Raw genomic sequence first — 24,431 nt, forward strand, 5'->3', positions numbered from 1 at the left:
ACTCAGTTTAGCGAAGTGATTGGTTTTGAAGGGTCTGTTATTTGCTAAATTCTTCGCCACTTCAAAAGAGAGTCAAGAGTTTCAAACCGTTATAATTCTTAACCTGAAACTTTGGACGTTAAAACTATTGCATTTTACTAACACCATGATTGTGTTTGACATGCAATCCTTTTTTCCTTTTTATCTGCTCGTCTCTCAAACTGGAGTCAAACATTAACGTCATGAAATAGCAGAGGATACACAGAACTGCCATTAGAATATTATCGCTTTTCAATTAAATTTGAATACAAGTGATCAATAAGACAATTAGATGATTTTCTTAATGGTCACCCGCCTCCTTTGTCATTCTAAGAAGCACCTCAACAGGCTATCGTTTTCATCATCATCATCATTATCATCATAACAATAACCTCCATCATCATCCGTCATTGGCATCACACTATGCCTGAAACTGGCAGCCGACGTTCCCCTGTCGAGGGGGGTTCCAGTGGGTGGATAAAATTCTTTTGCTTTTCCAGTCGGGCGCTTAGTGTGGTTTCGAAAGCGCGCGAGTTCGGTTCGGTTTGGTTGGACGTGGCGAAAGAGATCCCTTTTTGATCCCTTCTCCTGTTTGGAGGCGCAGAAGGACACCCGCACGGTGTTGTCTATCGCAGTCCATTTTAGCGGAACGGGCACCAAAGGATTACATATTGATTCGCAAGCTAATGGGATGTGATTGTTGTGACCAAGATATGAAATAAGTGTATCGCTTAAGGTTGTTTCGTTGGATATGTAAACAACCGTGCCCACTGGCACAGCAGGTTCAAGTTCATATCTAAGATTAGTGTCAATTATCCTCAATTGAAGTACAAACGGGGTTCTTCGGGTTAGAAGAATCTTGATAATTTGTGTGCTTTTCAGTGATATTACTGGTGAAAATGTCCGACCTACCACTGAACAACTCAATGCTGGACTTCTTGGCAGGACCGGAAGATTCGAACGACAGTGTCAGCCTCCTAACGGATTCCGGCTTCGGAAACCTCACCACAGCAGTGCCTCAAGCGAGACCCTGTCACCTCATAATCGGCCTGTCCTACCTTTTTGGTTGCGCAGGAAGTTTGATTGCACTGATATATCTCTGGCAGAGGAAGAACGTGCGGAACACCAAACATTCCCTAATGTTAAAGTGAGTCTAAGAGAGTTGTTGGGGAATACAAAGATTTTTTCCATGTCAAAACAGCAGCTGGTTTCGACTCAATTAGGACTTAGACATGGCTTTACTTTAATTTATGTTTAGATTTATTTTTATTATCATTATTAATTTATGGATTACAGTCGGGTCTCCTACAACGCGAAAAAGAAATACGCGGGGCGTGAAAAGGGAATCCGCGTAGTACGAATCCCATAGCTTATGAGATTTCGACTAATTGGGACTGTGGCCAAATATTTCGTTTGTGTTAACATTTAGCGCCATATTTTCTTTGGCAAAGTTGTTGTGCTTACATAGACCTAAAATTTAGAGTAATTGGATATCTAATTAGGTGAAAAATATGCCGCCAGGGATGCTCTGAAAGATAGTAAATAAATCGAACCTTACGTCGTGAATGTGAATATCATTGAATTAGTTTAGAAGAAAATATATCGAAACACTAATTATTTTGAAAGATGATGTCTCTGGAAGGGTTGTCCAGAAATTCAAGAGCTTGTGGATGGTGGAAATAATAACTCGAAATTTTCCCACCAGGCGGCTAATGTTCACATCATTCTTTATCTCAATAAGGCGATTATATAGAGGGATACTGTCTTCAGCAAAGTTGCTCGAGAAATCAAAGAGTACCAGATGGTGACACAGTAGTTTAAAATACTCTCACTATAAGGCGCTAGTGGGCACTAGGGTGGGACATAAATTAGATTCCAGCTTCGAGCAACTTTTAGGTACAATTTGGGTCCTAGAAAAAGTTCGCAAAATCTTAGCTCGATCCCTGAAACTATATGTTTGCGCCCACTGTTTAAAGTTTACATGGGAAAATTTACTTTCACAAAATAATTCCTCCAGGAGTCACCCATTACTTCCTAAAAATTAATCGTTATGTGGCTTTCATAGGAAATTTAACAAAGAAACAAAGTTTCGAAAACCACGAAACGATCTGACGCTTGAGAAAAAAGTTATTAAACATAAACCGATCGATGCTCTGACGATTGATAAAATATTCATTTTTTCTAGCACAACTGCTATTGGTTGTCAAATTCTACGCAATTTTTTTAATCTTCTCTTAATGTGTCTAAATCATTTATCTATGCTGTTTGGCCACTTCGCAAGAGTTTTGAGGGATAAATTGAGGCTTCTTTTGTACATAATAAGCGAAAGTTAAAAATGTTGTATATAATTCGACCGTCAGAAGCAGTGATGCTATGAAAAGTGAAATTTTCATCAATCTTCAGGGCATCAATCGGTTTTGGCTTAATAACTTTTTCCACAAGCATCAGATCGTTTCGCGGTCTTCTAGACTTTGTTTTCTTGACAAATTTCCTATAAAATGACATGTGTTTATTTTTAGGAGGTAACGGGCGACTCTTGGAAGAATTAATTTGCAAAATACAATTTCCCCATATGAAATCCCATGTAAACTTTAAACCGTGGGCGCAAAAATATAGTTCCACCGATCGAGCTAAAAGTTGTTCTGGGAGCTAAATGGGACCCAAAAGTTACTCGGAGCAAAATTTTATTTTTTTCATATACCCATGTCCCACTCTAGTGAGCACCTTATAGAATATGATACAACTTAAAAGACTAATAACGTATAAAGAGGGTGTTTCGGCAAAGTCTAGAAGTGGTCAAGGGCTAGGCGATTTTGGACAAAAAAACCAAACATATCCGTCAGGCGGCGCTGATGAGCATGTACTATTTTTCAATTTCTATATCTCGAGATCTTGATAATTTAGAAGTATAGAGTCTGCGGCAATGCTCATCAGTGAGTCGAGTGTTGCCCGGCGGCGAATAGATGATTTCAGAATTCAGCCACTAGGTGGCGCTAGGGAAATGTTTACTAGCTCACTAGTATCGGGTAGCTCTATACCTCCTGAAGAATTTTGGGATATAATATAATGTACCATGTATTGAAAGCTTGTGCGATCATTTGTGCCGCATAGTGAGAGTATCCCAAACTAATCTGTCACCATCGTGCGGTCTTTGCCATCTCGAGCAACTTTGCTGAAGACATCACCTTCTAAATTGCGGTAATTTGGAGATACTGAAATAAAAAAGTATGCTCACTGGCGCCGCCTAGCGGGTGATATCCAGCTTAATTATTACATTATCAAACAACCATTGTCGTCCTAACAAACTTTACAGAAAACGTAATTTTCCTCATCACCTAAAATGTACTGCCCTCCCCAAGGTTGAGGGGTTTGACGGTATTGCAAACATCATCAGGCATATTGCGTGCATCAGCGCTAAAGAACAACGGCTTTAAGATGATTGCATTACGCCTCGATAGTGATGCATCGAGGAGACCGAGAGGGCTGCAGGTACAGAGTATGAAGAAACTCATATATACTCATATAGGTACAAACGCTCGGGGCCTTCGCGATAACACAAACCTGGCCACAAACGCGACCATGCAATTGCAATAATCCACACATACTTACGCCCGCAACTTCGCCTACTTGAAAAAACCCGGTAGTTAAGTAAACGTAGCATCTTTAAACTTCCAAACGCGCTCTCAAACATTAACCCACTAGTCGCACGATCATGAAACGGAAGTCTTACCTCGGTGCTACCAGTCTGGACTAATGTCTTCAGTTGAACCAATCAAAAAAGTGACGCTCATATTCACTAAACGACACGTTCCATGATGACATGACCTGGAACTCTAGTGATATGGGGAAACGAACTCTCTTCTACCATCTGTACTATACACTAAAAATTAAGCATCAGACTCAAGGTACGCGCGCGATCAAACAAGAATCCCGAGTAAACGGAAAGTGCATAATACCCCCATGCTCATGGGGCTTGACTGTTTGAAATAGGTTCAACCCATGAAAACAGCATTACCATGGTCCGGTAAAACCCATATAAAATACCATATGTTGGTGTATTTATGGGTTATTGAGACCATTTTATGGTGTATTGATGGTTGGGAATTTTGGCATGGACCATGTTTAAGGTCTTTTCAAGGGGCTGTGTGGTGTTTGACCCATGAGTATTTGCTCTGGATACACACTACATCATTAAAAAATCGAAATTATACACACGAAGTCACATACACGTTAATATACCAATGCTTGAGCCCTTCGCGAACATCCCTGGCACCTACACTCGCGATCTCGTAAATATGATAACATCCCGGTGATAAGCGTGGTCTCAAGCGTGGACCTGACAACTCCCGTTATAAAATAGAATCTATACACGCGAAGTTACATACACGTTAGCACAGGCGAAATACAAACGCACACGCGATCGAACACATTAACGTACAAATGCTCGAGCTCTTCGCGATGATACACGCGATCACGATCCCTACGCCCGCACATACCTGAACCGTACAATGAATATCACATTCAGAATCGCTGCCCGCTACAATTGGCCTAAAGCAGTGTTTTAGTGGGCGACATTGCCTGTCTCGTCTGCAAATTGTAGTATGTGATTCTGACGGGGAGCCCTTCCGAGAACAGCTCCAGTAGGACAACTCCCGCAAAAAAAAAATCCTCCATATCGGAGCACTAGATTTTAAATTACAGCCGGTTGCAGCGCACTGGTTCTTCCACGAATTAAGTTAACACAAAACTTTAAACGCAATTATCTCGGGATGAAGTACCGTTGCGGTGAACGTGATATCTCAAAAACTATTCATCCAATTTTCATAATAATTTTGTTTATAAACATGTTTTTACATTTTCGTGTACTTGAACGGTTCTTTTTTCATCAAAAAATTTTTGGATTCTTTGCAATGAATTTTTGTTTAAAATTTTGAACACCAAAAAACTCAATTTTTTGGTCAACGTGTTTTTATTGTAAGAAAAAAATTTTTTGGGAAACCGATCCGTTCAAATACAGTCGTGATTCGCTGGTTGGGCCATAGCCTTGTCCAACTAACGAATTTGATTCGCTAGTTGGACCGACTGACAAATGTCAAAAACTCTCCAAAGGAGATGTTGGCAGTGTAAATGCATCTGTTCATGTCTCTAAATATTGTCAGATTGATTGTCAAAGTAAATTTGACACGAGATTTTGACGTTCAGATGCTTTTAGTTGGACAATGGTCCAACTAGCGGAGGTCCAACTAAAAAGCGGTCCAGTTAAAAAGTGTCCAACCAGCGAATCACGACTGTACATCACAATTCATTTTTCTTCAATAATCTTTTTAGTTTTTGGATTTCAGTTGAGCGGCTCGCCTTGGAGACGTATATAATATATCTAACATAGACGAAAAAATGGAAGTGGTTAAACGATATATTTATAAACGGATAGAAACCACAAACGATATTTGCAAAGATCAGGAAAATGCCTGAAATTCATTGATTTTGAATAATATACCGTTCAACCAGACTGTAACACTAAAGCCAAAACTAACCTTTTCTATGTCGGTAGAAAATTTCCTATTTGTGTGTTGGGCCCACCCTAATCAAACCAAAATCATTTTTATGAAATCGCATATGCCGAAATAGAATGCAGAGTACTAAAATAACCTAGTTTAGTGATTTCGACAGATTTAGAGATTTTGGCCAACTTTTGTTCTGAGTGGCATCACTGTGCGAGGTAAACGGGTGCTTCGGCACCGGCACGCTTTGCGTAGTGACCCTTTCTCAGCTAACGTCGGAATAGGCCGACAGGAAACTGGAGACCGGCACGAACTGAGCGGGATTTTGACGTTTCCTTCATATTTCTTCCTTAATCGTGTCCAGACATAGCGAGCATAGGTGTGGTGTAGTCAGAACGAGTGTAACACCACACACGAATGGTACCTGTTAGATTTTTCGTAATCTGCTTTCTGGCAAGACTCGAACTGTAATTTATTAATATATTTAATTTCAAGTACATGGTTATATATTCCAATTACTTACAGTTAGTATCTAACCAAGTTTTAGATGATCGAATTCTTTAAACAATTCCTGTGCTTTTCGTACTCCAGTACTATTAAATTATAATTCACGTTGATTAATTTAGGTTAGGTTAAGAATGATTCTAGAATGTAATCCTACCTCGCTAATAATGTTATTTTCCTTGGCCAATAGTTACTGAGGCACTGCGGTTTCAACTGTCCAAGAGGTATGCTTATGAAATTTGCACCAAACTATTTAATTACCAATTTCCACGCTCCACGTTTTACTCTAGTTGCTTGATTGATGTAGATGTCTTCACTCTGAGCCACGTATTTGACGTTCGTCTACCGTGCAACAGTGTGTACACTAAACAGCGGCGATGCTTAAGGCGAACAAGGGGCTAGTTTCATACGTGACATAACACCCCGACCCGTAATGCCTATCATTTGTGGGCTTTGCTAACATCTAGCACGTCTAAAAGAGCTACCTTGATCGCCTGCAGGACGCCCGAATCGGTTTGTACGTCCACCTTTCGTACCTGGCCGTCTATTGCTGTATAGGTCTTAATTATGCGACCTCGTAGCCACCCGTTCCTAACAGATTCATCGACCACGATGACTAAGTCGCCTTCCTGCAATGGTTGTAGCTTGGAAAACCATTTGGTCCTTCGAGCAATGGTCGGTAGATATGCCTGAATCCAACGCTTCCAGAATTGGTTCAGAAGATGTTGCATTAGTTTCCAGTTCGTTCTTAAAGATGTTGCTTCATCGATTGGAATTCTGTTAAAGTTATTAGGTCCACTTGAGCTTATTAATAGGAAACTGTTTGGCGTTATGACCTCTTGTTCCGGTCGTTCCAACGGAACGAATGTTAGAGGATGAGAGTTGACGATCATCTCGGCCTCTGATAATAGCGTTACTAATCCTTCATCGCCTAGTTTTTCGTGGTGCGATAAAACTTTGAACGCCTCCTTCACTGATCGCACCTTCCTTTCCCACACGCCTCCCATGTGAGGTGCAGACGGGGGATTGAAATGCCACTCAGTCTCGGCGTTAGTAAAAGTAGCTGACACTGATTGGTTGATTGCTTTGATTTCTTCGGCCAAGATCCGTGCGGCACCGCGAAAGTTTGTGCCGTTGTCGCTATAGATCTGCTGCGGTGCACCGCGTTTGGCAACGAACCGTCGAATAGCCATTTTACAGGATTCCGTCGAAAGAGAATGGACAACCTCTAAGTGCACGGCGCGAATCGTAAGACATGTAAAGAGTGCCACCCAGCGTTTGATATTACTTCTACCTCTCTTCACAATCAGTGGTCCAAAGTAGTCAATTCCTGTGAACGTGAATGGGCGGACATACGGCTGAACTCGTACTTGTGGCAGGGGTGCCATTCTAGGTTCACCAGGCTTAACTCGATAGACGCGACACCACATGCACTTTTTGATCGTTTTTTTCACCACCGATCTCATCTTTGGGATGTGAAACTTCTGCTGCATTTCGTTTATCACAGTTTCCGTATTGGCATGACTATACCGCTGATGGAATCGAAGAATGAGCAAGTCTGTCACGTGACTTTCCCTGGGAAGAATTACTGGGTTGCGAAAGTCAAAGCAATAGTAAGCGGCCTTGGCATCGATTCTACTCTCCGATCGAATAATACCATCATCGTCTAGGAATGGCGACAACCGTTTCAGAGGACTCGTCTTCCCGAAGCACTGACGTTGGGTTTTAGGTAGTACCGAATTTGCTTTCAGTATCGCGATCTCTTCAGAATACGAATTGGCTTGGACTATCCGCCACAAATACTTTTCTGCAACCATGTATGCCGTTTGACTCAAGAATACCGTTCGTGATTTTGTTAGGACTCTATCGGATGAGCGACATTGGTTTCCGAAATGGTAGAGATAAGCAAGAATCTTCACTAGATCTTCAAAGCGGGAGAACTTTGAGATATCGAGCAACGTTGTGTTTGAAACTTCTCGATGTGCATGTACAAGCCGTAGTTCATCTGTAGGCTCATTTAACGTAGGCTCATTCGCTGGCCATAGATGTGCGAGCAAATTCAAAAATTCTGGTCCCCGGAACCAGCAGTCATTTGGATCAAAATTCGGTCCACCACCCCACTTTGTTGCTTTATCAGCTATATTCAATTTTGTCGGTACCCAGTACCACTCATCAAGACTAGTTTCGGTGAGAATTTCCGCAACTCTGAACGCAACATACGGCCGATACTTACGGGGGTCAGCTCTAATCCACGATAAAACAGTGGTTGAATCCGTCCAAAAAAACCTTTTTTTATAGGCAGGGAATGGCGCTCTACAATACTTTTCATGAGTCGAACGCCAAGCACAGCAGCGTTTAACTCGTTTTTGGGAATAGTCTGTGGTCGGAGAGGAGTAACTTTTGCCTAGGAAGCTACAAGTGCACATCTTGGGATTCCATCTTCGACAATGCGAAAATAAGCCACACTACAATACGCCATCTCACTCGCAACTACAAATACGTGTAACTCAAGTGATTTGTAGCTATGAGGTGAGTAGTTAGGAAAATAACATCTGGGGATCCTGACACGTTCCAGTTCTGGCACCAGCATCACCCAACGTCGCCAATTGTCGAAATCTTTATCAGTCACGGAATCATCCCAATCAATTCCCGATCGCCACACATCCTGTATGAGTATTCTCCCATTAATGGTGTAGTTAGAGATGAACCCGAGTGGGTCGAACAAACTCATGACGACTTGTAGAACTTGTCGTTTTGTAGGAACAATATCTCCGGTCAGCAAAGGTTGCAGGTCTGCGCGGATCTGTGCAGTGAACATGAAGATATCCTTATCCAGGACCCACATCATTCCCAGAACACGCTCCGCGATCGTTGTCTCTTCCGCAAAAAAATTCTTAATGGCATTGGAATACTCACCCCCGACCCGTGTGAGGACCAGTTCAGAGTTTGACTGCCAATTGCGAATTTCGAAGCCCGCCTTGCTGTGAATCATCCGAACTTCTGTAGCAATCTGTACTACTTCGTCGACAGTATCTCTGCTATCCAGGTAATCATCGACATACGTATTTTCTACAATAGCTGCAGCCGCCACGGGGTAGTAGGGCTCAAACTTCTTCGCGTTCAGATTCTTTACGTACTGGGCAGAGCACGGAGAACATGTTGCTCCAAACGTCGCCACATTCATGATGTACACGTCCGGGGTCGATGTTGAATCAGTACGCCACAAAAATCGTTGAGACTGGCGATCTTGTTCTCGTATTAGTATCTGATGAAACATCTGTCGGATGTCCCCGGTTATAGCGTACTGCCGTTGGCGGAAATGACTTAGCACCTTCAGAAAGGGAGCAAGTAAGTATGGCCCTTTCAATAGATTCGAATTCAACGACATTCCTGCGACACACGCTGCAGCATCCCAGACAACACGGATCTTATTCGGCTTTCTTGGGTTGCGAACAACTCCCAGTGGCAAGTACCATACTCGACGAGGATTACAGCCACGCAGGTCTTTCGCTGACGCTTTATGGACATAGCCTCGTTCTTGGTACTCAGCAATCTGTTCATGAACTGCCTTCTTCAATTCCGGATCTACTTCAAGTCGCCGCTCTAAGCATTTTAACCGACGTTCTGCCATCGAATAGTTGCTGGGAAACTCAATTTTATCAGTCTTCCAGAGCAAGCCTGTCTCAAATCTGTCGGTTTCCGTCCGCCTTGTGGTTTCAATTAGTATTCCTCGAGCACGTATATCTTCCTCCGACTCGGGTATAGCACATGCACTGACACCAAGATTATCTAACATGAAAAACTCTCTCACAATTTCGTTTAATTTTTGATCTCCGGTACAGCTGCATGCGTGAATCATAACACGTTTATTCTCTCCGGACTCACGTTGACCTCCAAAGATAGTCCATCCCAACCGTGTCTTTATAGCTACAGGTTCATTGTCTCGTCTTTCACGTTGATTTAGAGGTAGCTTTAAACGGGCATTATCTACTCCAATCAAAATACCAGGAGTTGCTTCGGTATAGCTTTGAACCGGAAGCCCTTGCAGGTGCGGAAATCGTTGCTTTAGTTCCTGGTAATCTAAGGTTTGCTTCGGTAAGCCAAGACTCTGCACCGTGTGCACATCTTGCAGAGCGTATTCACCTTTATCGTCGACTCCAGAGACGCTCAACTGTACCTTCTTCGAACGGGGTTCTTTCCTGGTAACATTGTTAGTCCATTGAAGACAGAGTGGACTTTCAATTCCTTGTAGGCCGAGTTCATCCGCAAGTCCCTTTTCCAAAAGTGTCAAGTCAGAACCATCATCGAAGAATGCAAAGGTTGCCACTGACTTTCCATTGCTATGCAGTACAACGGGTACTATTTTGAACAGCGATGACGTGCGCTGGCAATGTGTAGATACTAGCGCTGGAGAATCAGATCGCGTAATTTCTGTTGACGGTTGCAGTTTGACTGCATGCAACAATTTATGATGCGACTCCTTGCAGCCATCTACACCGTATGGCTGTTTTGTTCTACAAGGCCATCTTCCATGACCGGTATGACATCGCTTACATAATTCGTTCTGCTCCACGAACTTAAGGCGTTCTGGGACAGTGTACTTTAAAAACTTGTCGCAGGAGCGAATTTTATGTTCGAGGCGCTGACATGCATGGCATGGTTTCGTATTTTTATTCGGATGAAACGACACTGCATCTATATCTGACTCCGGTTCTAAATCACGTTCTTCGTTCATGGAATGTGAATTCAAGAAACCATCCTTCTCCCTTTTTGATCCACGTCGCGTACTGGTATCTGGTAAACCAGAGTCCATTGGAAAACTTACTTGGCACGCGGCCATTTTAATAGATGATGCATAATCGCTGAATGCTTTTAACGATGCATCAGGAATCCGCTGAGTGTACAACCCCCAATCCAGACGTAGACTCGGTGGCAACTTGCCTACTAGCTCTGTTAATAGCATTGGATTCGAGAGGTGCGCGTGGAGATTTGCCGCTTCAATGTAAGTTACGAGATTTCTCACCTCTCTGCCGAACGTGACTAAGGTTTCTAACTTGTTAACATTCGGAGGTGTAGCGTTTCTTATCGTTGAAAGTAGACAATAAACCAATTGTTCTAGACGACCGCACTCGTCCCGAAGTGTGCGGAGTATCTCCGGAATCGCTGATGGTAGAGTGAGAATGCTATGAACTTTTTCTCTGGCGTTCCCCACCAGACTTTTTTGCAATCTTGCAAGATTTTCATCCGGTTGAATACCACACATTGCCGTAGTCGACTCGAAGGCACTTATAAACATCGGCCATTCCAATGGATCTCCAGAGAATTTGGGTAATTCTTTGCAGACAACATATCGCTGCAAGCTGTTCTGGACTGATAACTCCGTCTGTAGGACGTGTGAACTGTGGTTGTGGAAAACAAGTCGTTGATTGCTCAGGTGACGGTCCGTAGGCTAAACCGCTCGGCAAAAATGTTGGCTGTTGCATTGCGTATTGTATCCTACGTGCTTGCTGTTCAACCGGCTGTTGTTGCGTCGTCGGTATCGTTTCATCCTCTAACTGATCTTGCGCTGTGCGGCTGATGCCAGTATCGGGAACAGGTGGTATAAGAAAGTGTCGCTCAGCGTTTACATTAGAATTGACTGGAAGTCTTGAACCCAGCAGGTGCGGCGTTAGGTACGCCTGTGCTGACCGCTGGATTCCCGAATAAGACGGCGGAGGATTCGGCATTGGTTGCTGCGCTGTAGAAGGCGCAAATAGAGTTACAGGTTGCAAACAAGTCTTTTCAGGATGTTCTATAATTCTCCCAGTTCTAATATCAGCCACGCGTGAAACAGGATAGTACCGATTACTGTACGCTTCAGAATTCACTGGAAGTTTTGTTGGGGGAATCGTAGGCTTAGGTAAACCATACGGCATATTCAGTGTGTATTGCTGTTGTAATTGCTCTCGAACTGGGACAATAGATTGCTGTGGTCCGGAAACATGATTCATTTGAGAGCCTGGAAACAGGATCTGCTGTGGCATCATTACCTGAGGAGGATGAGCCATGCCGGCGAAAGTGTAAGCAGGTTGCGGCATAGACGACATATTACCTAGCGAATGTTTTGTGTTAGGTAAATTAAGTGGCGGCACCTGCCCAATTAAACCCGCCGACGAAGTGATGGGAGTTGACGTGGTGGCTATAGGGTGGCTAGTTCCACCAAGCGCTATATTTTGCTGTTCCACCCAACTCCGTATATCAGCATTGCTTTGACGACTGCTAAAATTAGTAGTACTACTTCCATCACTGTCAGCCTCTACTTCCAGCTGGTGCTTTTGGGCCAAGTACTCTCGCTCTTTTTGGGCCTGCAGTGTCAACAGTTTGTCTTCCAGTGCCTTCTTCTCAGCTAATTGTTTCAAACGCAGTCGAGCACTCTTAGACGTTTTTCCAGATGCAACAGATCCGCATACTATGGAGCAGTTGCTACATATCCATGATCGGTCAGCAATTGAGTTCGCTACTCCAGCGCAACTGAAATGCCACCAAGTGTTGCATTTATCACAGGCCACCATGTCCTCGTCGTGATCTGGACGGTCGCACCTCTTGTAATTGTAAGCAACTGATGGATGCATCGTAACATGACTGGGATGCGCCGTATTGTCAGCTCCCGGGGCACTCATCTCTCGTAACTTTCGAGTTTGTTAGATTTTTCGTAGTCTGCTTTCTGGCAAGACTCGAACTGTAATTTATTAATATATTTAATTTCAAGTACATGGTTATATATTCCAATTACTTACAGTTAGTATCTAACCAAGTTTTAGATGATCGAATTCTTTAAACAATTCCTGTGCTTTTCGTACTCCAGTACTATTAAATTATAATTCACGTTGATTAATTTAGGTTAGGTTAAGAATGATTCTAGAATGTAATCCTACCTCGCTAACCATGGTAGTTTCTTTGGCCAATAGTTACTGAGGCACTGCGGTTTCAACTGTCTAAGAGGTATGCTTATGAAATTTGCACCAAACTATTTAATTACCAATTTCCACGCTCCACGTTTTACTCTAGTTCCTTGATTGATGTAGATGTCTTCACTCTGAGCCACGTATTTGACGTTCGTCTACCGTGCAACAGTGTGTACACTAAACAGCGGCGATGCTTAAGGCGAACGAGGGGCTAGTTTCATACGTGACATAACAGTACCACTCTTGCATACGACCACACTACCCCTTGCTTTTCTGTGCTCGATTCAGTTTACGCTCAACGCAAAAGGGCCTGTCATCAAAATACAGTTTACTTCCATTGTCAAAGAGTCACCAGCTTCGAACAAAAACTAGTATGGCTCCCTTGGTCCATTGATCGATTTGACGCAGCAAAAAGCTGCTTTAACAAAATCCATTATTTCAGTTATTTTTAGCAATTATACGTTCCAATTTGCTCATTCAGTACAACGGCAAATAGTCATGTTCAAAACGGTGGTTGAAATTCCGGGCGAAAATGTTGAAACGTTAGAAATAATCTACTTCAAAAAATTCACACGCTACTGCCACAGCCGATATTTTGTATTCTACATTAAAAAAAATAAAAGAAAAGTTGTAAAATACAAATCGTTCCAAGATTTTCGTTATGCTTTTTCTAGTTAGAGGAGAATGGAAAAAGTCGATGAGAAGGAAATTGTTTCTTGTATTTCGATACGTTCTTAAAACCAATTCAATGAACATTTTTCTAGCTGATTTGGCAAACATGATTGATTAGTTGATGGTGTCGTGAGAATACGAATACGAGGTAGGATTTCTGAACCGTTTAGGTTACGCGTACATTCGTGTGTGCTCCAAAGAGTGTTCATCGATGTTAACTTGTCAACGAACCGGCGCCAATAGGTGAATTTTATAGTTTCATTAAGTTCTTCATTGTCTTTTCTAACGTCGCTTACTTCCTGAAGCTGTCGGATGTTCCACCCTTCAGGAAGGTTTTATGCGTAGGGGACATTTCGACGTACACGTCTGAACGCTCTTTGATTCGCGGCATCGAGTATCAAACCAGTTAAAAAGCTGTACTCTTCCTCCGGAGGAAGATCTTGAGTTAATTCGATTTTTTCGGATATCCTGGTCGCGTAACTCTTCCAATCAATGTTTCATGTGAAGTCATACATGGCATTGATTGTTTCCGATAGTCTTAACACAAACAACAGACAAACTAGAATAAACTTTCCCGAAAAACCTGTATAAACATTTAAATGAAAATACATTGGAAATCATCATCGCGTACAGGTTTGCATGAATCACCATTGGATCAAAGTTTGCACGCAAGGCCCGTATAAGGTTTGCTGTCCGATCGCAGCGCTGACTAGTGGCAAGTTGCTACTTGTTGGTGGCATTTCAAAACAACAATTTTATTTCTTACACAAATTGAAAACATTACTTGTATATCAGTTCTCAGTGATCTTAAACCGTTTGCAATCACGATTGACAAAAAATTACTACCGTGGGGATCAAGAATCACCTTCCTCATTTAATCAAACACAGCTCTGTCGTACATAGCGATAAATTTTACGCTCTAGTGCGATTTGGTATTATTGGATTTCATGTCAAAAAGAGAACAACTAAAGTAAAATACTAGCATAAACCAAAAAACAATACTATCCAAGACGATTTCAAAATTGCCAAAAAATTTCAACTATTATTCTGTTAATTTCGAATATAGAGGTTTTAACACGCAAGGCCCGTATAAGCTTTGCTGTCCGATAGCAGCGCCGACTAGTGGCAAGTTGCTACTTGTTGGTGGCATTTCAAAACAACAATTTTATTTCTTACACAAATTGAAAACTTTACTTGTATATCAGTTTTCAGTGATCTTAAACCGTTTGCAATTTAAATCACGATTGACAAAAAATTACTACCGTGGGGATCAAGAATCACCTTCCTCATTTAATCAAACAACAGCTCTGTCGTACATAGCGATAAATTTAACGCTCTAGTGCGATTTGGTATTATTGGATTTCATGTCAAAAAGAGAACAACTAAAGTAAAATACTAGCATAAACCAAAAAACAATACTATCCAAGACGATTTCAAAATTGCCAAAAAATTTCAACTATTATTCTGTTAATTTCGAATATAGAGGTTTTAACATTCATTCATTGATCATCCGCCTCTTTTCGAGTTAGAAAAATCTCTAACCCTCTGTGTGGGATTGGGAATCGAACCCAGGTAAGCTGCGTACAAGGCAATCGATTTACCAACTATACTAAGATCGCCCCCCGCAAGTACAATGATGAGAATTATTTTAGATTAAGTTGAGATACGCTATGGAACGAAGAAGGCATAACTGTATCATTAGGTACATTAAGACAAAAGCTTAGATTTTAGCTAGGATATGGGTGGGCCTTCAAACTGTTATTGTTATAATCATAATGAAAAAGAAAAATGTTATCGAAATTGGTTAGGTACCGCCTTGAATTCATAATGCGATTGCTATCGTTTTTGGAAGTCAATCAGATACTCTTTTATACAGTCATTTTCAACATGTTCCAGATCCTAACTTGTGAAGCTAAAAATAATGTACAAAACGTGACTAGATGGCAGAATGGAAACGTGAATACTGTGATATATTATCAGCCATATCATCATGTAAGCAAATAGCATTTTTTTCCTTTGAATGATATAGCATTACTGTAGTGGCAAAAACGCATCTTGCTTATATCTAAGATTAGATGGGTTGAGTTATCTACATGCAGCGTTCAAACCAACTGCTGACCTACTGAGAAATTCCATGAGAAAACGGCCAACCACAAAATATGACCATCGTCGATTCGAACGCAACTTTTCACTTGTGTTTGGTTTATGAATCTCCATGATTTTCTCTGGCAATTGCACTATTTTGATACAAGAGCAATTTTTCAAAAAGGCGTAGACGTTTGTTCCTGCATGTACTTTCATTTTTTTTTGGTTCGATTACTGTATTTTAAACAACAAAACTATCTGTGAACGAGTTGTAGTGAATGAATATTTCTACACGAAAAAATATACACTGAAAAAATGTGTCATTTTTCACAAAAACAAAAATTGATGTTGAAAATTTAAACTACAAAAGCCCATTTCTTCATTTTTTTTTGGAAAAAGCCCAGTAACTTGCATTTTCGCATCGCTACATCAGTTAATCACTGTAAGTGAAAATAAGGAAGATAACTTTTTTGCCTACAACTTTGTCGAATACTACAAATCTCTCCAACGTCCTCAGGAAAAGTTATTAAACTTTTAATGAAGTGTTGTCTGAGTCAGTTTTGCATACTACCTAACAGCACAGGGTGAATCAGTAGTCGATTCCCACGAACTTCATTTTTTTGCGTAATAACCATCGTGTTTAGCTGAATAGTATGTTTGAAAGAATTTTTGTACATGATATTAGTAATCTTTGAACTAGAAAATTTTAATGCTACATTTCACCGCATAGAAGGTGCCTAATAAAACGACAAAAATAAAATTAAGATTCTATTCTTAGTATAATAATATGGTCAAACACTTAAAAAGAGGTTTTGAGAAGTCAATTAGGGATTTCTCGTCTACATTTTTTTGTAGATTCACAATCATCTTAGAAGGCGTTAACATACCTTATTTTTCTATGTGTTAATCGCACATTGTTGACATAAAACATTATTATGGTTTCTATAAAAAAAGGTTCGATTTTATTCACAATTGCTTTTTGGTAAATTTCCGGAACCGAAAATATGTGTATACCTAACTTGTGTTGATCAGCTTTCTATACAATGTATCTAACCAACCTTATCCGCGTATTTCGATTGTGTTGTTATTATAATTATTAATTCAGTACAGACCAAACAGAATCAAACTAGATATTCAATCCGGCCAGATTCTAAATTCCTTGTTGATTGCTGCTCTCGACTCATTTCGCTTGCTAAATTGTAAAATATACTAATCCACTGCCATTCCGATGCCGATCACGTTCACTGGGAAGCTCGTGGATGCGATTTGGGCGGTAAACTGACCGAAGCAAAAATGGATTTGGACGAAGAATCTTGCCATACAGAATAATATGCTTCGAATGGTAGGCAACAGACAGCCAAGCTGTCAGCAAGTGAGGCGAATAATAATGCCCCTTCACATGGCACCAGCGCGCCGCATCTTGTATAGCGGACATAACTGACAGTCCGTTTTGGATACGTCTGGTCAAACGTTTTTAGTAGTTTAACCTATTGTTTGTTGGTCCTTAAACGAATCGTCAACGCGAATGGTGATCGCTGGGTGGAGCCGAAAGCAACTATTGTTGCAGTTTATTTATATGTTTATTTATATTACTCTCACTGAATATAGCGGATATTGCCTAAAATTTGATAAAGTGTAAACAAGTTCCTATAAATAAAACACTAGAGCATGTTCAGAAGTGTTTTCAACATGCATAATTTTAGTAGTTCTATAATATAAAACTGAAAACTTTAATACTAGAAATTGGTGTCCCAAGCAGCAGTTTTAGCGGGTGTTCTAGTTGGTTTAAAATTCCTGTATCAACATGTCTTCAGTGTTACCTAAGACAAGACGTGACAATCGGCTTCTTATATTTCCTTCGACATTCTTCTTTTCGCACATTTTCACCCTGCCGAAATCTTCCGAATAGTGTTGCTATTTTTATTAATGAAAATGAAGTCTTGTTAATTTGTTTTATGCCGGAAATATTTTGTATCTTGAATCCACTATATTGATAAAGGACATCGTGTTTCCATGTCATGGGTGCCAAAAATCAAATAAAAAAGTCATAGCAAAAAACTGTTTTAAGGGAGTATGCCGGTATGTACATCTGTTTCGCTTTGTAACTTTTTTCTCTGAAGAGATAGACTTTTCTCCAAAACTTCCCTCTACAAACTATTCGTAGATACCTTACCATATAAATAATAAATTAAAAAGTTATTTTTTTCATCTTAGTATATACCTCCTTAAATTAAAGCTATTGTGTTTTCAGCAAAGTTTATCTATAAAATATTTCCCATCTTATTAAAGTATTAGTTTGGAGATTAATCCTCCTAAAACTGAGAAGAAATTGTTTAGTCATGTGTGGAAATAATACAAAATTGCATTGTAGGGAGTACAATAAGAAACACCTTTGCTGAAGAGACTATCTTTTGATTTTAATACACATTTGTGGAGTTTTCTATGCTACACCCTTGAAAATCACTTTTTTCAAAATAACTTTTCAGGGTGATTTTGTAGAATTTTAAAATAGGGAATATTTTAATAACAAACTTTGCTGAAGGCACTATAGCTCGGAAATCGTTTTTTCGTGGTCAACACAATTTCAACCACGTTTTTGCCTATTTGGAAACACTGTGCGACGTCAACATTAAGCATATTATTGAGCATTGCATGAAAATGTATAACCTCACTTTTCTGACAGCTCAGAGAGCTTGTTTACATGGACTTAGAAAAATTTTAGTTTCACCCAGTACAAGAAACTCGGTTCGAATTCTAACACCATGTAAACAAGCTTGCTGAACTGTCAATTTTTCGAGCATTTTTTCTCATATGACGTCATCTTGCAATGTCCCATAGCATTAAAGCCTATTGTTATTCTGTTTTGCCTTTTTTGGTTTCAAGAGGCAATATCAAATTGGATAAAAAAGTGTGCAATAATAAAATCAGATTTTTTTATTTATAAATTGTTGACATATTTGTTCAGAATTTAACGCAAACCTATTATTCGTACTGGAGAATTCATTATAAGTTTATTCAAAATTTAATTACTTGTTAAATACTAAGACAGACTCGGTGTTACGAAGAAATTTAATTTGTATCTGCCATAAAATTCGGCTCGAAACAATGCCATATTTGATGTGAAAATAGTCATTGCCAGTTGCTAGCGTTCGCGAGGCAATTTACTGATGAGATGCTGTCATATGTGTAATGTTTTTACAGATAGTCAACTTTGATTTTCCTTGATTATATCTGGGTACTATATACATTGGAATAATCCGAGAGATGTTTTTTGAAGTAAATTGTTTAAGTAATTTTGAAAAAGAATTTTTTAACGGCAGTGCTGCCAAATTTGCAACTTTTTCCAGCTAAAAACTAAAAATGCATTATCATGTTCCTCAAACATCTTTACATAAAAACATTTGTAATCTCAATACATATACTTCAATTGGAAAAATTGCATATTTAGTTGCACTGGCGATTACAAATAGTATTTTTTCTAGATTTCTTTAAACTTTATTAGTTTGTTGGGAACACTCTAGTCCATCCAACACCATTTTTCTTAAATTTATTATATCCGAATTGAAACCAGAGTATTAGTATTACCTTGTCATGTCTTCTCGCATCAGGTCTAGCAATTGTTGTATAAACACACTGAATGTACTTGGGTTTGAGCCCACAAGATTTGTCGAAAACTCGTACACATTGACCGAAGGCCATACAAGCTCTCTTGATTCTAAAATCGATGTGAGCTGACCAATTTAATTTTTAATCAAGAATTACCGCAACGAGTTTTACTTGATCTGCGACAATGATTTCAGAGTCAAAGAACTGCAACGGACGAACTCTGATTGAAATCCTTCCTGAAAAGCACCGTTGATGTTTTATTTGGATTAACTGATAGTACAACATGAATGCACCTTTGCTCAACAACACATAAGGCTTGCTGCATCAAATAAAAAATGTGTTAATGCGAATACCTATGATCATTATATGATAATCATCAGCGAAACTATATGTCGGAAACCCATTATTAAGCTTCCTCAACAAACCATCGGCGACAAAGTTCCATAGAAGTGGTGATAGCACTCTTCTTTGAGGACGTCCGCCGACACTCATCCGTATAAATAAATACTATTCCAGAAACGTTTCGCATAATACTCACCATTTTGCGAATACTACTGATATATTTCATCTTTATAATTCCACTATTAAACTACCAGATCCATTTTAGTTACCATTTCCTATACAATCCGTGTAACCTATATCAAAGATTTGTATACTACATTAAACTTTTGTGTCAGATGTTTATATTGCACTGGTGGTTTTTTGTTATTCGTATGTCTGTGTAATATACTCCAAAACCTGTAGATTGACATGTTGAAAAATCCTCATTTTACATATTACAGCGATATCTCAATTGGATAAGGTGTCAGCCCATTTAGTGTCAACAAAGCCTTATTCAGAAGGTGGCGCGTAACAAAATAAAACTTTATCAATCGATAGAATTGAAATGTGAAAGGGAAGAGATTTTTTCTACTCCTAATATTTTATGCATCGCTAACTCTAAAATATGCATATTACCATAAACTATATGGTTCATGAATGATATGTTGTCAAAAGGTATATGGAAAAAGCATATTTTGGTAAGGTGACCGTTCTTAACAACCTGTTGTTTATGCGGTCCAGTATGGAAATCGATAATGGTTATGTTCGATATTATACCAGGTAATGGGTAATCTATTGTTGAATGAAAATTGAAAATGGTTTTTAAACGTTTGATGCAATGGTTGACATATGGTACACATTTATACGGGTTGCCAGAATTCTGTACCAATCTATTCTTTTCAATAAATTCTGACAGGGTACATACCGTCGCAAGTGGCATCCAGTGGGTTGAAGTATTTCAATCAAGAATTGATCCACCGGGTTTCTGCTGTCATGCTGTAAGAGATGACTGAAAACAGGTGTACTCAAGTCAAGGTGCTTCTTCGTGCCGAGAACTGAACGATTGGCAGCACTAAAATGTGACAGCGCTACTGTCATATTTTAGTGCTGCCAACCGTTCCATTTTCGGCATGGCTCTCGCAGGGTCGTGGGTCTTACCCTTACTGTGTTAAGCGAATCTCATGCTCGATTTGAAACTTTGTACATATGTACACGAACGATTGTACCTTCCGGACGAAATAGTCGTCATGCTGCTCGTTTGGCAATCGTGCGATGAGTTCTTGAAAAGGACACGCGGCAGCTCTATTTATAAACTACCCGTTTTTGTTTTGTTTACTTAGGTGTGTTCGAATGCCAACGTAACCGAAAGTCCATAGCGTCTACCGCTTATTGTACCGTCCGGACATTATAGTTTTTTTTTATTTCGATTATAGAGGTTTTAACTTTAAGGTCATTCACCTCTTCGAGTTAGAAAAATCTATTATGAAAAATTTCAAACCCTATGTGCGGGGTTATGACTCGAACCCAGGTGCGCTGCGTACAAGGCAATCGATTACCAACTACGCTACGCCCAACTCCGGGACATTATAATCTTGATGTTGCTCGTTTGGCCTAAAAGCAACAACTGATTCAAACAGACACGCGGCACCTCAACTTATTACTTTTAGTGTTTGATTGAGCTACTTTGTTGATCCTATATACGGATCTGCCTGAAAATTTTACGTTGCGAATAGAATTTTTTTCTTTTTTCGTAAATATATCAATCATACCGATTTTAAGTGGACTACTTTTATTGTACAGACAGTGGTGTAGCTAGGGGGCAGGGAAAGGGGGTTAAGCCTCCCCTAAACCAAAATTAATCGAATTGAAACAAAATTATAGGATGGGACCAGCTTAATTTGAAAAAAATATATAATATTTAAATAATATTTTTGGAAGTTTTTTATCTGATCATTTAATTGAGAACCTAATGTTTTAAATACCATGGGGACTTTTGGTAAATTGTGGGTATGGGATCTTGTAACTGATCTCTTAGAGAAAATCTTATAGTTGACAAAACATGCCAATATCAAATAAAATACCGGCATGAAAACATCCACATAGAAACTGATGAAAAATGGCGTTTTCCGTTGGCCTCTAGTAGTTCAAGATCAGTTTTTGTGAGCATTTGGTTTTCTTTTGTGCTATCAATTATTTGAATAGCCACTAAGTAAGATTGTAAATGAAGAATTAAAAAATTAATTAAAAAAATTCAAGCTAGTGACTATTTGTGTAGTTGAGTACTGAATTAAATGGCGTAATTCAATTTCGTATACAAGGACTCGTTCTTAAGGGGGAGGGGAGGCGTTTTGTGTAGTGGGCAAAAAAGTCGAGTGCTTAATTGTTAGTATTGAACCGCTAGAATAGTCTCCCGCAATCTCGGTGGCCACGCTGAACTTCTTTTGTTTTAAACAGCCATGCATTCCTCGCGCGTATTTGCTATCACACGCAAATTTCAATTTATCGGCATATCTAAAAACTGACAGCAATTAAAATACAGTGTAAACAATACACTCTTAACTACTTCTACCTAAATTTTCAAGAAAAAATACCCAATGAGTTATTTTCTACAGAGTTTTTCCAGTGATGCAATTTGATATGAGACACCCTGTGTAGGCTGTCGATGAAGCACAGAAAACTGGAAAAATAAAATTTTGCCTATTATTTTGAAGAAAAATGATCGAATTTTGCAGTAAGTAACGAGATTTTTCGGTTTTCATGAAGCCATTTTTCGAAACAAGATTTTTTTTCTATTTTTTTAGATTCATCGAGTAACTACTAGTCTAATCTTTACAAATCTCATTGAATTTCCTGTGTCAGACAATTTTATCAAGAGTTATCGTGTTCGTCGTGGCGCTCCTCGACGTGGAAATACTCTTGAAACGCTCGAATGCGTGGCTCTTCGTGACTGAATTTTTTCGTGAATGTGTAAATAGTTCTTAACATCACACTAAAGATCCATTGTTGCCTTGCCTTCAAAATCGTAAAACTATAACTTTCATTTTGAGCACCAGACGCCCCCCCCCCCGAAGTTATGAATTTTAAAAGCGAAGTAAAGTAAAATATATGCTCGAAAACAGTTACGGTCAATATCCCATAGCTTCGAAATCGTCAGCTTTGGAAGTTTAGTATTTTCGAAGATTGTGCATTGTAAAACATCTACTGATAAAATAATTTTGGTGATCCCAGATTAATTCTTCAAGTCAATTGATCAATCTCTTCTGCTGTTAATAAACAATAAAACAAATATTTTATCCAAGCCATGTATCTATGAAGCTTACAGTAAGTACAGTATTGTAGAAACATGGATTTCAGAATATTTTTTGTAAATATCGTTTTAAATCTCAATATGCTACATACATAGAGCTTTCATATCTTCAATAAAAATGTTGTAAATGAAATTCCCAACAACTTTGCTGAAGACACCAAGTCTCTTACTACTTTTTTGAAGAGTTGAATTTCTATTTTACATTTCTAGGAGGATTTATCACTAAAATGATTATATCAGAAGATGATTTTTATGTTGGAAAACTTCAACTTAAATACTTTACTTACCAATCAGTCTAAAGCCATGTTGTCCTTTGTTGTATCAAGAAGTTGTCACCAGTTCACTCTGTTGATGGCTGATTGTCGCCTCGCAGGGCACGAAAACTCTTCTGGTCTCCTTTACCTTGACCGATCTCTTCTCCTTGTAGCTCGGATTAATTTCTAGAATCATTTTTACCGAGTTGTTCACCATTCATACCAGCCCCCGCAGCAGCCCAAATTTCTCTCAGCGAACAATGTGGGGTTCTCCAAGCTACTGTTGCAATTCGTTGTTCACACGCCGTCTCCGCATTCCGTCTTTCATATATGAAATCATATGTGCATCCCATAGTAAATCGTTCTCAACAAGTTCCATTCGAAAACACTAAGATCGCGTTGGTCTCCCGCCAGTATACTGCAGCTTTCTCGATCCCAGTCTAATGAGCGATTCGTCGAAGGTTAACTATAGTTAACCTTCGACGAATCGCTCATTAGACCGAGATCGAGAAAGCTGTATACATGCAGTGTCGTACATTCTTCGATCGAAGATTTTTTCGAAGTCTACAGCAACAACGTTCACCTGCTAGAACACGTTTCCAAATTTCTCAACGCCTATCTTCCGTGTTTCAGCAGCGCACGTGGCAGTTGATCATTGCTAGCGGCTTCATCAGTCCTCATTCGTTCGATCTCCTCATCAATCTTAAGTACCGTAAAACGGGGTATCATTGATCACCAGGGTAAGTTTGATCAAATGAGACTTTTTTCAGTAACGTACGATCAGATGATTACCTCTAACAAAATCATCGAAACAAAATACAAACTATATTCTAAACATGTTCAGTATTTAGCGGCAACGATTATTGCGTCATTTAATGTAACCTTTATGAACACAAATTCAAATTAAAAATGATATAACTCTTAAGCATCGTTTCAATCTGTTCAATCAATTCCTTGTATATTAATGAAAACAATCAACTTCAATTAAACTGAACACTTTTTCAGAAATCGTAAATATTGTTGTCCAATAATTCATTGAAAAAAATCGGGATTTTTGAATTTCGACTATTCTCCCGAAAAAGTTCGATAAAAGTCGACTGTATCCTTCTAGGCAATTTTGTTTTCTTACGAGACGAAACAATATCGGGCCACAATATTTCATGCGTAATCCCTCATTTCGATGCACATATATTGCTGAATAACAACAAAGTAATTTTAT

The 24,431-nt window shown here is 39.4% G+C and overlaps 1 protein-coding gene across 2 annotated transcripts in view; it reads left to right on the forward strand.

The window, feature by feature from the left end:
- Nucleotides 1-542: 542 nt before the first annotated feature.
- The window catches only part of LOC131683911 (prostaglandin E2 receptor EP4 subtype), a 47,586-nt gene continuing 23,697 nt past the window's right edge, over nt 543-24,431 (forward strand). For both annotated transcript variants that reach the window (XM_058966318.1, XM_058966319.1), the window contains exon 1: nt 543-1,165. In XM_058966318.1, the coding sequence (XP_058822301.1) occupies nt 918-1,165 (248 nt within the window). In that variant the 5' untranslated portion in view covers nt 543-917. The remainder of the gene's footprint in view (nt 1,166-24,431) is intronic.

The sequence above is a fragment of the Topomyia yanbarensis genome, chromosome 2 (genome assembly GCF_030247195.1).
Source record: "Topomyia yanbarensis strain Yona2022 chromosome 2, ASM3024719v1, whole genome shotgun sequence".
NCBI lineage: Eukaryota > Metazoa > Arthropoda > Insecta > Diptera > Culicidae > Topomyia > Topomyia yanbarensis.